General features: G+C 36.6%; 1 protein-coding gene across 1 annotated transcript in view; it reads left to right on the forward strand.

Moving 5' to 3' along the window:
• Window positions 1-15,538, forward strand: part of SPAG6 (sperm associated antigen 6) — a 69,559-nt gene that overhangs the window by 27,192 nt on the left and 26,829 nt on the right. Inside the window, exon 4 of the mRNA XM_008571331.1 lies at window positions 15,274-15,479. Within this exon, the coding sequence (XP_008569553.1) occupies window positions 15,274-15,479 (206 nt within the window). The remainder of the gene's footprint in view (window positions 1-15,273; window positions 15,480-15,538) is intronic.

Genomic DNA, 15,538 nt, shown 5'->3' on the forward strand with positions numbered 1-15,538 from the left:
GGTTGCGATCCGTTGCCAGACACGGAAAAAGACAAAAGACAAAAAAAAAAAAAAAAGAAATATAATCTTTAGGTGGAGATGGAAGAGAAATAAAGTGTACCTTTTAGGGCAATAGAAGGAAACAGTTTTGTGTGTAGGAAACAAAAATAAAATAAGCATACAGTAAAAGAAGAGAGACACCAATGGGCGTTATCTGACTTTTTCTTATTTGAAAAACACAATTTCTAAAAGCTACTTCTGTGTATAGATTTCAAAGCATTTTAACAGATAACCAAAGAGAACTGATGGCTGACAAGCAGAATTTTTTTTTCCAGCTCTGTACAAATCATGTCATTATATTTTTATGATTGAATCACCAGTTATTGAGTACACATGAGAATGTTTACTTCTCACTTTGAACATAAATAAGCTGTTTCTTTGTATTTTTTCCTGCTCCTTAGCAAAGGCTGATGTAGAATTTTTCTCAGATGGGTTGTCTCTCTTCTTCCTTCTTGCCACCTTTTCCCACTCTGCAGAATTATTCTATTAACAAGTTTATTTACTTAAACAGTGTCGAATCTCTCACCGTTTTCAAGGAATAATCTTGCTTTCAGAGATAAAAGGAGGTCCGAAGAGCCCATGCCGGCTAGAAGTGTGAGGGGTGAGGTAGAAGGGACGGGCGGGTTGTGTGGCCACCGCGCTTCCTCAGCTGCTGGCACGGCCACTGGGAGGTGGTGTGGGGAGGCCACTTCAGGAGGCCCCGGGGCAGCCGCGCTCAGGCCTTGTGACTGTAGCCCCCAGCTCTCTGGAGGAGCACTTCCCACGACCTTCTGTGGAAAGTGTGGCAGCAATTCGAGTACTTGGGACTGAGGGGAGAGCAATAGCCTGGCTGAAGGTGTGAAGAAAGAAGATTCTTCTAAGTGTTTTATGTGAATGGTCTTCCACATTTGGGCTCAAAAATAAATTTTAAATGTTTATTTTGGGAGCTTTACCTTAAAAAAAATGCTGTTTCGTGGTAGTGAACTTTGGCTGTTCTCAAGCCTGGCAAAGAAGAATACATTTGATTAGGTATTCTACAATTTTTAAATTATTGATACAATTGTCATAGATGAGAAAATCGAAGTAGAGAGGTTAAATGACTTATTCTGGGCACACGGCAATTTATGGTGGAATTGCTTGACAACTACTCAAAACTTTTCAGATTCTTCTGTTTTACAGTGTGAGACAGGGAAGTGTACACGATCTCATCCTTCTTCTTTTTAAGCTCCTAGTCCTGATACCCGTCTTTAATCCCAGATGGCTGGTTTCCACTTGAGTAACTTTTCTTTCTCTCATGGGCCTGATTTCAGGTCCAGCTCAGCAGCAGTTAGGAGGTGAGCTTGCTGCAGCCAAAGATGAGCGGCACTCACAGAGACGGGATAATGTGGGCAGTACAGAACTGTTAGTAGATTATATCCTGTTTCCTAAAGAGATAGTGTAAGGAAGGAATCTGGACAGAGCTGGCCAGACTGATTATCTTCTGTCTTATATAGAATGACAAAATGATAAGAGGAGAAGAATATTTTATAATTCAGGATTGTTGCAGATGCTCTTTTCATGCCACCCAAGTGCAAATATCAATGGCCTAAATAGTGTAGAACAGGCTCAGGAAGTAGTAATTACTTTTTATTTTTTAAACTTCACATACTTATTTGTGGTAAGAACCCTTCAAATCTACTCTCTTGGCAATTTTTTAAGTAACTTCAGAAACCTAAATATTAGTGATGAATATCTGAGATAAGAGCTATGGACTCTGTGCTTTATGTCTTAAAGTGAGGATGAGTGGGAAGGGGACCAGAGCCTGGTAATTAAAAATTATTTTAAAGGCCCTGCAGACAGTATCTTTACTGATGCCTGTAGATAATAATGTTAATTTCTGTAACATCTTTTGCTTCTTTATTTTTCTTTTTGTAACTCCTTTTATCTCAGAGGGGTTGAGGAACACATAAACATAGAGGCAAATGAGGTATATGGGATTATATAATATATGACACCTATTTTGATCCTAACACTTATTTTTACAAATACTTTTCTATTTATTTAGGTGTTAGTGAAAAAAGAATAAAGTGAAAATAAATGTCTCTTCTATGTTCGTTGGGCATAGAAGCCAAATATGTTAAATAAAATAACATTTTAATTATAACCGTGGTTTCCTCAGTATTATCTAATTTGTTGGTCATCTTCAGGGTTCAATTTGTGTGCTGGTAAAAAGTTCGGTTGGTGTGATTCTTCTGTGTTTTTATTTCTTGTGACTTTTTAGTTAGAAACGGTTGGTTAATAAAATCGTCTAAAATATTTTTGCTTTTTTTTTTTTTTAAGAATTTATAATACAGAATAGCAAAGTACAGTACTCCCGTCTTATCCCTGGGGGATATGTTCCAAGACTCCCAGTGGATGCCTGAAACCATGGATAGTACAGAACCCTGTATATACTATATTTTTTCCTATGTGTACGTACCTATGATAAAGTTTAACCTGTAAATTAGGCACAGGAAGAGATTAACAACAATAACTAATAATAAAATAGAAAAATTATAACAACATACTATAATAAAAGTTACCATGCACTATGACCATAACTTTTGCAGTTTGAGGTGTGACAGCAAAACTAGAACAAATTTCTTTTTCCTTCTTCACAATATCACAGATAGATTCATTCTTACTGTAGATCTTAGCAACCTCAGCATACAATTTTTTTTTTCCTTATTAAGTCAAGAGCTTTCACCTTTTCACTTAAAGGAAGCACTTTATGGCTTCCCTTTGACAGATCCGAATTGCCAGCATTACTACTTTCACGCTTTGGGGCCATTAGGTCAAATAAGGGTTCCTTGAACACAAGGAGTGTGATCCCACAGCAGTTGATCTAATAGCCTAAGTGACTAATGGACAGGCAGTATAGACAGCATGGAGACGCTGGACAAAGGGATGACTCACATCCTGAGTGGGATGGAGCGGGATGGTGCAAGATTTCATTATATTACTCAGAATGGTGTGTGATTTAAAACTTATGAATTGTCGGTTTCTAGAATTTTTGATTGAATATTTTCAGACCTTGGTTGACCTTGGGTAACTGAAACCTCAGATAAAGGAGGACTACTGTATAATCATATAACCTGATTCCTGAAGCCTATAACTTTATATATGAGGCTAGCAATCATCATGATAATCATAAAAAAGTATTTGAGGCACTTACGTGTGTGTTACCATATCTTTCTTACTGTATAAAGTAAAATAAATTGGCTAAGATCTCACCTCTAGGACTTTATAATCTAAGGTAGAAAAATTGTTTCTGATGAAGATAGAGGTCAGCCAGACAGCTAGGCAGACACTGGGCAGGAATGTGCAATACTGTATTAAAAAGTATGTTTAATATGCTAGGTGACTATACATTGGATTAAATGAAAGATGAATCATGAGTTACATTTTTGTACAGTGGCAGAAAGGGAAGCTTTATTTATTTACTTATTTTACGAACTTTGTTATATCCAGAAAACCACTGAACAGACTTTGGGTATAGAAATATTCATATAGGAGGAAGTGACACATGCAGTTGTAAGAGGAACGAACACTCTCTACTGCACAAAACACCTGTCAGTACCTAAAATTCTTTTAGTCTAAGGTTTCATTTTCAATTTTGTGCAAGTCTGTTGGAGAAATGTCACTAAACGAATGTGCGCTGAATGGATAAAGGAAAGGATATTTTGTATACTAGTGGTTTGGAAATGAACCAAGTCTGAACAGTGCATCAAGACCTATTTCTTGAGTTTGAACAAAATTGTTTCTTGAGCTTGGTTTATTTTCTAGGAACTAGTGTATAAATAACACCTTTTAGGTATTGAGAGAAAAAGACATTTTTATTTACATTGGAATTTCTAGAAGTACATTAGGCATACTGTACTCCACTGAAATTTGAAAGTACTCCAGTCGAGCAGATCACAAACATCTACAAGACAGTTGAGCTATGAAAAGCTAAGGACTTTGTTCGTATAGAATTGCACTTTGAAATAAGACATGTTCATCATCTTATCTTACCATAGATTTTAAAATCCATAGTCTACAAGAAAATAGGAAATGTATTATTACCATGTTAGCTGACTGAATTTGCAGTTAATTTTTTGAGCCTATTTTATCTGTGGTTTTAGATAAATGAGCCAGCTTACTCTGAAAGTGTAGAGTGAGGTAATTTTTACTCAAGATAGGACCTCTGTTTTGAAAAGGTATTAACCAAATGTATTATTACCATGTTAGCTGACTGAATTTGCAGTTAATTTTTTGAGCCTATTTTATCAGTGGTTTTAGATAAATGAACCAGCTTACTCTGAAAGTGTAGAGTGAGGTAATTTTTACTCAAGATAGGACCTCTGTTTTGAAAAGGTATTAACTTGCAGGCTTATAAAAACAGCAGGAAAGGATGGATAGGCCAAGAAATATTTCTATTTGGTCCTGTTTGTGATTGGAATTTGATTGACTATAGGAGCATAGTTATTTTAGTCAGTTTTGTGTTGCTATAACAGAAATACCTGAGACTGGGGAATTTATAAAGAAGAGAGGTTTATTTGGCTTACGATTCTGGGACAGTTGCATCTGGCTTGGGCCTCAGGCTGCTCCTACTCATGGTGGAAAGTGGCAGCAGCCGGTGGTTACAAGCAGATCACATGGCGAAAGCAAGCAAGAGAGGGAGAGAGAAAGTGCCAGGGTCTTTTTAAGAAACGAGCTCTTTGGTTTTATTTTTAATTTTTTTATTGTAATGTACTGACTATACATATTTATGAGGTACAGAGATATATTTCAATACATGTATACAATGTGTGATGATCAAATAACAGTAATTAGCATATTCATCATTACAAAACTTAACCATTTCTTTGTGATGAGGACATTTGATCTCTTCTAGCCATTTGATAACGTGCAGTAAATTATTGTTAATTATAGATGGCTAACTCAACTGTATACCAACAGAATTTGTTTTTTCTATCTAGTCAAACAATGGTTTTGGTTAGAATACAGGATTTATCTTGTGATAGTCATTTTCCAGCAGATAATTTTGCTCCCTAATTAAACGATGATCAACACAAAAGAGAGTTTCTAATCTTACTCATTTTGGAAAGGAGTGCTCTCATATAATTCAAGCTTCCTTAAACTATGCAGGCTTATAAAAACAGCAGGAAAGGATGGATAGGCCAAGAAATATTTCTATTTGGTCCTGTTTGTGATTGGAATTTGATTGACTATAGGAGCATAGTTATTTTAGTCAGTTTTGTGTTGCTATAACAGAAATACCTGAGACTGGGGAATTTATAAAGAAGAGAGGTTTATTTGGCTTACGATTCTGGGACAGTTGCATCTGGCTTGGGCCTCAGGCTGCTTCTACTCATGGTGGAAAGTGGCAGCAGCCGGTGGGTATAAGCAGATCACATGGTGAGAGCAAGCAAGAGAGGGAGAGAGAAGGTGCCAGGGTCTTTTTAAGAAACGAGCTCTCATGTAACAGAACTCCATGAGAGACTCTGAGCCAAAACCACCCAGCTAAGCTGCTCCTAGATTTCTGACCCACAGAAACTGTGAAATAATAAGTGATTTTGTTTTAAGCTGCTAAACTTTGGGTCATTGTAGATAACTAGATACATAATCTGAATCCAAAAGAAGTTCATTATACTATACTTTATAATAGCAAACAACCAAAGCAAACCAAACATCAATTAAATGTCCTAAAGTGGCAGGCAGGTTAAGTAAATTATGGTTTATTTACTCAGTGGGATATTAGGCAACTGTTTAAAATGTTGAGTTAAATATAAGACCTGAAATTATGAAACTCCTAAAAAGAAACATAGGGTAAACACTTCAGGAAGTAGGACTGGGCAAAGACTATGAATAAGACACCAAAAGCACAGGTAACAAAAGAAAAAATAAATAGGATCATATCAAACTAAGAAGCTTCTGCACAGCAAAGGAAACAATGAACAGAGTGAAAAGACAACCTACAGAAGGAGAGAAAATATTTGCAGACTATGACAAGGGATTAATATCCAGAATATACAAGGAACTCAAACAATTTAACAGTAAAAAGCAAGTAAGCCAATTAAAAAGTGGACAAAGAGGCTGAATAGGCATTTCTCAATGGAAGATACACAAATGGTCAACAGACACATGAAAAAAATGCTCAACATCACTAAGCATCAGGGAAATGCAAATCAAAACCACATTGAGATATCATCTCACCTCAGTTAGACTGGATATTATCAAAAAGACGGAGAATAACATACTGGCAAGGATGTGGAGAAAGGGGAACACTTCTACACTGTTGGTGGGACTGTAAATTAGTGCAGCCACTATGCAAAACAGTATGGAGGTTCCTCAAACAACTACAAATAGAACTACCATATGATCCAGCAATCCCACTGCTGGGTATATACCCAAAGGAGTGGAAATGACCATGTTGAAGTGATACTTACCCTCCCATGTTTATTGCAACTCTATTTAAAATAGCCAGGAGTTGGAGCCAACCTAAATGTTCATCAATGGATGACTGGATAAGGAAAATGTGGTTTATATACACAATGGAATACTACTACACCAGAAAAAAGGATGAAATTCTGCCATTTGCAGCAAGATGGATGAACGTAGAGAAAATTATGTTACATGAAATAAGCCAGGCACAGAAAGAGAAATACCACATGTCCTCACTCATAAGTGGGAGCCAAAAAATAAACAAATAAATTTTTAAAAGAAAGATACAACAACCACAATAATTCGTTGGACTTTGTAAAGGAGAGAACAGAACTGAGGCCACCAGAGGTGGGAAAGGGGGAGGGGGAGGGGGAGGGACGGTTAGCGAGAAATTGGTAAAGGGCCACAAAAACTGATTACATTGTGTAATGTTGAATATACTAATTATCCTAATTTGAGCATCACATATTGCAAACAGGTACTGATATTCAATGCTGTACTCCATAGAAACGTACAATCAATTACGTTTCAGTTAAAAAAAAAAGTTGCATTAGTTCCATCCTCAGGAATAAAAGCAGACAATGGAAGTCCTTGAGGGGCTTCAAGGAACCACTCAGGGAGACTCACACAATGAACTGCTGCTGACTAGGGATCACTTTTATGAAAATACATGTAAGTTTTTTTAATGTCCCAGTGTTTTTTGTTTCCCTTTTCTGTTTCTCTCTCCTTTGCCTATTCTTGTAGAGAATTATATTAGAGTTCCTTTTACTGTCTAGCCTTCTTCATCAGACTGAGCTCCTTGAAGGCAGGGACTTCTCATCTAGCACTGGGCTGCAGCAAAGAATGAATACCAATGAAGTTTGAATAATAAAACATGAATTTTCCATACTTTTTTAAAGCAGGATGCAAAATTGTAGGTACAGTGACATCAAAACTGTGGTGGCAATGCTATATAAAGCAAGTGGAAAACAAATGAAAAAACTTCAGACACAAAAAGTATATTTTGTGAGGATCTAATTCCAGTTAATTTTATTCTGTTGTTTCTTTACAAGGGCACTCCAGACCCTCTCTGTAATTTTGCCTTACTCTATTCAGCTTAGTCTGAGCTGTTAAAAGTCAAATGCTAAATTGGGGGTGGAGGTAGGAGTTAAAATTACTTTAAAATTTCTTCTACCTATTGTCTCCCAAGGCCATATCCAAGTCTCTGTCTTTTCCCACTTTCTCTGGTCTCTACATCTTGACTTTTCCTACCATGTTTTGAAGCTGCTTTTTATACTTGAGACCTGTAAGAGTGCTTTGTCCATCCCAGCTGATTGTAATTTTTTACTAAAGCCCCATTAACTCCAGATCAATGGCTTATCTGAATCACTTGACTTTTTAAAGGAGCCAGAATTATTTTGCCTTCAAAGAAAATGTATGGATGTATATTAACCCTTAAACTCTCACTCAACCCTTGTGTTAAGATTAAGCCAGTGGCTCTGAAGATTGGGTGGAGAGAAGTGGGTGGAAATGATGAGAATAGGGAAAAGGACATTTGTGCATGTGGGGAGAAATAAAAATCACATATGGAACTTTTTTATGCTAATATGCAAATTCCCTCTCTATGCTTTTCTCACTTCCTGCTGCAATTGGAAAGTCAGTCTCTCGGCTCAGAGCTATAGCTGTAGTGAATCATTGTTAACTCTGGAAGGATGTTGCCTCTCTCAACATCCTTTGTTGGTGAAGAACAAAGGTTTTTGTGGCAGCCAGTCTCCTTGATGGCCCCCAACGATGTCTGCCTCCTGTTATTCATATCCGTGTGTAGTCCCCTCCCTGCCCAATTGTACCAATGAAATATAGCACAAGTGATGATACGTCACTTCCAAGGTTAAATTATATGGAAAAGGCTGCAGCTTTTGTCCTGGCTCCCCTCTTTTAGATCACTCACTTTGGGGAAAGACTTATCACTAGCAGCCTACAGAGAGGCCCACATGGCAAGGAACCGAAGACTCCTCCTAACACTCCCCTGAGTGTGTTTGGAAGCAGATCCTCAGAGGACTGCAGCCCAGCTCACACTTGATTGTAGCCTAGTGAGGGCTCCTGAGCCTGAAGCTCCCAGCTAAGCCACTCCCAGATTCCTGACCTACAGAAATTGAGATAAAATTTGCTGTTTTAAGTTGTTAAGTTTGGTGCGATTTTACACAGAAGTAGATAACTAAACCAGTTGTAAACAACTGAGTTAGACCAAAAACTAAACCAATTTATTTTACTTGGAAGTGCTGTTACTAAAATCATACTGGAGTATGGCCAGTAAATAACCAGCTTGGCAATTGCAGCACCATGTTTGTTTTTATTATAATTTCACCCAATCATGCAAAATTTGGTTGAATGGAATGACTGATTATTATTAACATAAGATTAATATCATAAGAGGTAACGGAATTTTAAATGTATTTTTTAAACAGCTTTATTCCAAAAAAATTTTGAAGCGATATAGCTATATATTTTTATGGCCAGATGCAAAAACCAGCCCATCTTTAAACTGATAAATAGGGCCACCTAAGTGCAAAGAAATGACTGATTCATGACTTTCTTGTATTTTTTTCTTATATTTTTAAATGAAACAAAATATAACTTTTGTAGGGCTTGGAAACAGAGTTAAAAGAAATGTTTGAAAAAATAAATTAAAAAGCATTAAACTTAAAAGAATTTGGAATTCAGAGGAGTTTTCGAACCAGTGTGCTAGATATATATTTTTTCCCCCCTCCCCCGCCTTTTTTTCTTTTTGGAGAACCTCTTCTTTGAGTCCTTTTTATGGTTCTTATAATCATTTAATTTTGCTCAAATTCTTCTCTTCTACATCTTAATTATGAGGAGAAAAATTAATAGAGTATCATATGTTTAGATTAATTCTTTTCTTGAAGGACAGTTTTTAGGTTTTCATCAATTTCTTGGAATTTATCTCTGAATTTTCTTGTATAACCACTATAGCAATTCTTTCTTTATGACCCCAAAGTATGACTTCAAGGATTAAAAGTAGAATGAACAGCACCTTTCCATAACCAGAAAGCCCCCACAGGTTGTTTTAGAAGGCATAACATTTAAGCCTGAGATTGTAAAATGGTGGTTCAGGCTGTAGCTGGCCCCAGATGGATGTGTTTTATTTGGCCTGCACTATGTTGTCTCACACGGTGTTCTTTTAAAAAATTGCCAACACTTAAAAACCAGGCAATTTCATATTTAAAAAAGGGTCTGACAATAGTAGGTCTATATTCCTACATGGCAACACTGGGCTGAAGCTAAGTAACTGCTGCCCCTCGTAGGTGGGGCCTAGACTTTTCCATTTTACTGCTGCACCCCCAACCCCCGTTTTTCTTGCATCCTCTGTCTTCTCTTATTTTAGTTACTTGCTTGACTGCTTGGGCATTTGAGTTTACTACTTCTGATCTAAACAGAAAACTAGCCATGACAAAATTAAGAAGGGGGGCTGAGGCCATAGTGAGCACTATGCAAGCAAAATCACTTTTGCCTAATTTACCTGTGACAGCAATGCGTATTCTATGCTGATGGGCATCTTATCTGCCCTCTTCGCTTCTAGTCAACACAGAGTCATTTCTAATGTTCTATTCATCCAGCTTTAGGTATTACAAGTTTTATGAATGTTATTGATCTTAAAAATCCTCCCTTTTGTCTATATTCTCTTTTTGTTTTAAACTTAAACCTGAAGTTGTACTGACATTTTGGATTATACTAATTTGAAGATTTTGATTCATGTAGTAAGTAACACTTCACACCTGTTAGTGAGAGAGCAATGCAAGTTCAGCCTTTATTTATTTAAGGAAAAACCAAGCAAACTAAAAAACCCAGTTCCCAAGAACAGCACAGAATGAAATTCTTAAGAAAATCCAGCTGTGTGAGAAGCAAAGACTTGTCACCCCAAATTTTCATGTTATTAGTATTCAAAAAAATTGTATGCAAATAAGCCTCATAAATGTTAGAATTTGGAAAATCAGGGAGAGACAGAGAAGTGTGATGACACCCCCACCTCCGTCACAGTCCCATGTACTAGGCTGCCTCGGTTCCTTCACTCAGCAATGACCTATTCATGGGGCCAAATAGAACTAATTGTTCCTTTACTGGAAACAGCTGTCCATCAGATTTGAGGACCATACATTCAGTTGTCTACATGTATATAATAAATGGCTTTCATTATATTTGTGAATAAGGAAGGTTCTATTGTATAATTTTATTCCCTCTCACACTTTGAAGTCTAAAAAATGGTTAAAAATGAATAATTCCTAACAATTAAAAATGTAACATTTTAACTTAAATGTAATAAGGGCATGAATTAAGGCAGCATGGAAAGTGTGAAAAAGTAAATGAATAATGTCTCTAGTATCTGTTAGTAATTTTTCAAAGAAGAATAATCACACACTCCTATTTTATTTGAAGCAGACATGCATTTCACCATTTTTGAAATAAGAAACTTTCAGCTATATTGAGAAGTAGGCCAACAATTTTATATTTGTCTTTTTTATAATGGTAATGTTAACATAGTTAGCCCCATTAGTAGCTATATGTATGGACATAAGATATGTTTATATTCCTTTATTTAAAAAAAAATAATGACATTGAAGAAAATTTGGCAAATAGAGAAGAAAAAAATATCACCAGTAGTACCATCAACCCAGTATGCTGTTAGTATGTTGGTATAAAATGTTTTTTTCTTTGCATTTTAAAACACGACCACTTTTTAATCTTGCTTATTATCTGACACTATATGATTATATCACATGTTGTTTTGCATAATAGAAGATATCTTTTTAGAAAATTAATATTGAAGGTTCACTTTTTAAAATTTAAAATGAGGCTAAGATATTTTCAACTGAAGCTAAATTTCTTCACTCACTGCTTTTTTAGGCAAACTTCAAGAGCATCTGTGTGTACATATCAATTTTTGATTTCATAAGTATGATAATTAATTGAATATCCAGAAACTCATTTCCAAATTACAGTTTAAAAATGAACTCTGTGAGATTTCTCGTATGGGAAGTAATTATTAGATGTGCAGAAGTTTGTATTTTGCTTTTTTTTAGAGTAGAAAAGCATAGGAAAAAAGAAAAGGGGTGAAGGAAGTAAGTTGGGAAGTGCTTCCTGATATGACACCACTGTATACAGTTTTCCTGAACATTCTGCACTTGTAGTGATTTGTTCATATATTTACCCTGAGCGGGGTCTTCCAGGACAGAACAGTTGTTTTACTCTATTCTCCACCAAGATCTATCCAAGTTTCCAGCACGTAGTAAGCACTTAATGAAGACTTGATGAGTGATGGAAGAAAGGAAAATATGTCATACACGAAGTATGAGAGAGGAAAGAATTGTGTCGGGAAGTTTTCAGCTGTAAGTTACAGAATATCAACTACAAGTGGCTTAAACAGTAAGGACTCTCTATTTCACAGGATGCAAGGTTCAGGCTCATGGCAGTTCCAGGGTTGGTTATGCAGCTGAATAGTGTCATGGATGACCCAGATGTTTTTCATTTTTATACTCAGCCATCCTTGGCACATTGGTGATTTCTTCCATTATAGCTTCTAGATGAATGCAGGAATTCCAGTTGTCATTTTCAGACAGGACCATGTCCAACAAAGAAGAGGCGCTGTTTCCTCATGTGTATTTCAGTTTATTGCAGAGGAAAACCTTTCACAGATGCTTCCAGCTGATTTCCACTCAGGTCCCATTGGCCAGGATTGGTTCACAAGTCCATGCTGTAGCTGACAAAGGCTAGTGGGTAGACACCAACAGTGACTGGCACAGAAACACCAGAGGAAGCAATAATAGGGAAAAGGAGAAAGACATGCCATAGAAAAAGAACAGTGATAGAGGCAGGATGAAATAACGATTGGTTCACAAGTCCATGCTGTAGCTGACAAAGGCTAGTGGGTAGACACCAACAGTGACTAGCACAGAAACACCAGAGGAAGCAATAATAGGGAAAAGGAGAAAGACATGCCACAGAAAAAGAACAGTGATAGAGGCAGGATGAAATAAGCTGTAGTATATGTCATATAATATGCTGTGCATCACTTAGGACTATTTTATTCTTATCTGTATGTACGCTATCTTATATATGTATGAAGCTAGTGGAACAATATTATTTTTAAGGAACATGTGCCAGTCAAGAGTGGATACTGGTTTTGTAGGACCACAGACATTTGGAGATGTAGAGTATGTGAAATTGCGAGTACAAAATTGCTAGGCCCACTCCAGGTTCTTGGAAACCTCGTTACTTTAAATCTTTCTCCATGTCATCTCCAGCTTTCCCCACATTCAACATCACTACTCTGGAGAGAATAGAAAACAGCTTCGGATGGGATTGGATAACAGGTCAGAAGAACAGAGTTTGCTTTATTATTAGCATTATAGTACTCAGGGAAAGGAGGATGTAACACTCTAACAATTATTCCAGCAAAGGATGAAATATATGGGAATTATAAAGAAAGATAGCGGATGTTTTTAAAAAAAGAAACGTCAAGGGTTCAGATCCCCATACTGGCCAGCCACCAAAAACAAATAAAAAGAACCTTGAAGTTTATTAATAAGTACTGTTAAACACTTGTAGTTTACTGAAAATTCTTTATTCTTAGAAACTATGTGTAAATGTGAAAATGCATGAGTAGATGAACTAATCTTTATACTCTCTCAAAACAAACTGTTCATCCCATTATGAATATTCCAGGTGCACTTAAATAGGTACATATAAAGTTGATATTCCATACAACACCCATATAATTTGGATTGAATTAAATTCTTAAGTAACATGTCAATAATGAACAGAAAATATGAATATTATATTTAGAAATTATAATATCGCACTTTATATTTTCTTCCCACTTCCCTTGGGTGTGGGTGTGGGTGGGGCTGGGGGAGAAACAGTGATCACTTGTTTTACCTGGAGTCTTGGTCTTTGGGCTATTGTAGTAGCATCCCAGAGACTTGACTGTGAGGGAACCTGCTATAATGCTGACTCCAGTCAGTTGCTGCCATTGTCTTCTTTTTTAAGAAAAACCATTTTCCTCTTATCTATCTCTGGTTCTTGAAGTTATATGTGAACTTCCTATTGTATACCGTATTTCACAACAGATTTTTAAAATTGAAACATATATTTGCTAATGAACGTAGTGTTAATTTGTCATTGGCACCAGAGCTGAATGAGCCTAACACATAGTAACTTTCCATTAATACTTGCTTAATGAAAGAGTGAATGAATCATTTATACAATATTGGGAATCCCAAGATAATTGTGATAATTTAAGGAAAACAAATATTAGATACTAACCTGTATTAGTTAATGAAAGGAAAAACCCCAGCCCGAGCACAAAATAAGACACACCAGGAGACAGGGACTCAACCAAAGTGTACTAGGCAGGCAAAATGAACAAGCTAGCTGCCCTCTAGAGAGTGGGAGCAGCTGCGGGGAGAGTCGGGTGGGCCTTTTATATCCAGTTAGGCTGAGCTGGACTGTTCCTATTGGCTAAGAAGGAAGGGGAGGGAAGCAAGCGGGGTTTAAGCTGAGCTGGGACTTTCTCACAGGTGGGCAAAATTGCGCACGCGGGAAGGTGACGTGGCAGCTAGGGGATTTTTCTGGGTGGGGGTTTTCCAGGAAACTTTCTCAGGTGCCATTTTGTGTATCTCGGTCTTTAATGCCATTTTACTTTTCTGGCAGAGGGTATATTAGCCAACAGTTAACATTATTTTCTTTCAGAAAATGTGATATTACCAACCTTTTGAAAAATTAAACACTGTATTTTCTTCAAATTAAAGACTTTAAGTGATATGCTGAATAGATGTCTTAGTTTGACAGTTAAGACATTTATACTCATCCATTGTTAAGGCACTACAAATTGGGGAAAATAAGAACGTAATTTGAAAGGGAGTGATTGTAGAAATGGGCGTATGTGATTCAGTAAGAGAGGCCGTGAATATAATGAGAGTAGAATTTGTAACTATGTATATGGTCCTTTATGCTTCTCAAAAGGCATTTTTTACATATATATTATATGGGTCTGCCTGCCTGTGTCCCATTCTCTATAATTTAAAATGTGTTACTTTTATGGCTGTTATTCTTGGACACACAAGTAAATCAACATGTGTTCAAAAGATATTTACTTGATTTCTGACATGTAACACGGTTAAGATAAATTTAGTCTTTTACCTAAATATTAACATTTATATATCAAAGTATGTTGATCAGTTATAGATCTCGTTTTTAAAAGTGTTTTTATATACACAATGAAAACACAGCGTTTTATTTTACATGAAGTTTTAAAAAAATCTTTTAAAAGTATTGTAAGATGAAAGTAATTTAAAAATCGACATTATTGGCACAAGATTCATGTTAATGTTTACTCACGTAAATAGCACAAAATGCGGCCTAATTAGTGCGGTTGGTAAATTTTTGGTTTTCTCTGTTATTGTAAACCATGCATAAAATGCTTGCCTACTGAGAAATGCAGAATTGTCAGAACTTAAACAGCTGACATCTGCTTACTCTCTTAAAAAAAAAAAAACAAAAAGAATAACAAGCCATTTCAGCCTAATCTACCTCAAATGTGTTCATGTAAATGGAGGGCCATCTATTGACCTGTATTCTTTTCAACTCAGGATTGGTCCACATGGTTCATGAAACCAGGAAGGCTGATTTGAAATGCAGATGTCGAGAGAGTGAAGTACACTCTCTGCTTTTTTCTTTGCTGTATCTGTCAGGGTGAAAAATGGCTTGCACAAGGGTCAGTCACCCATACTCACTTAATTACTTTTCTTGGACCCACAGAACTGTCACAAGCTGTGGTGGATGCGGGAGCTGTTCCTCTTTTAGTACTCTGTATCCAGGAGCCAGAAATTGCTTTGAAAAGGATTGCTGCCTCAGCCCTCAGTGATATTTCAAAGCATTCTCCAGAGTTAGCACAGACAGTAGTGGATGCAGGAGCCGTTGCTCACTTAGCCCAGATGATCCTCAACCCTGATCCTAAACTGAAGGTATTTAAAAATAAAGTTAAAGCACAAACAAACCAGACTTCTTATAATCTATCTTATAA

This window comes from Galeopterus variegatus, unplaced genomic scaffold, assembly GCF_000696425.1.
Source record: "Galeopterus variegatus unplaced genomic scaffold, G_variegatus-3.0.2 Scaffold681, whole genome shotgun sequence".
NCBI classification, from domain to species: domain Eukaryota; kingdom Metazoa; phylum Chordata; class Mammalia; order Dermoptera; family Cynocephalidae; genus Galeopterus; species Galeopterus variegatus.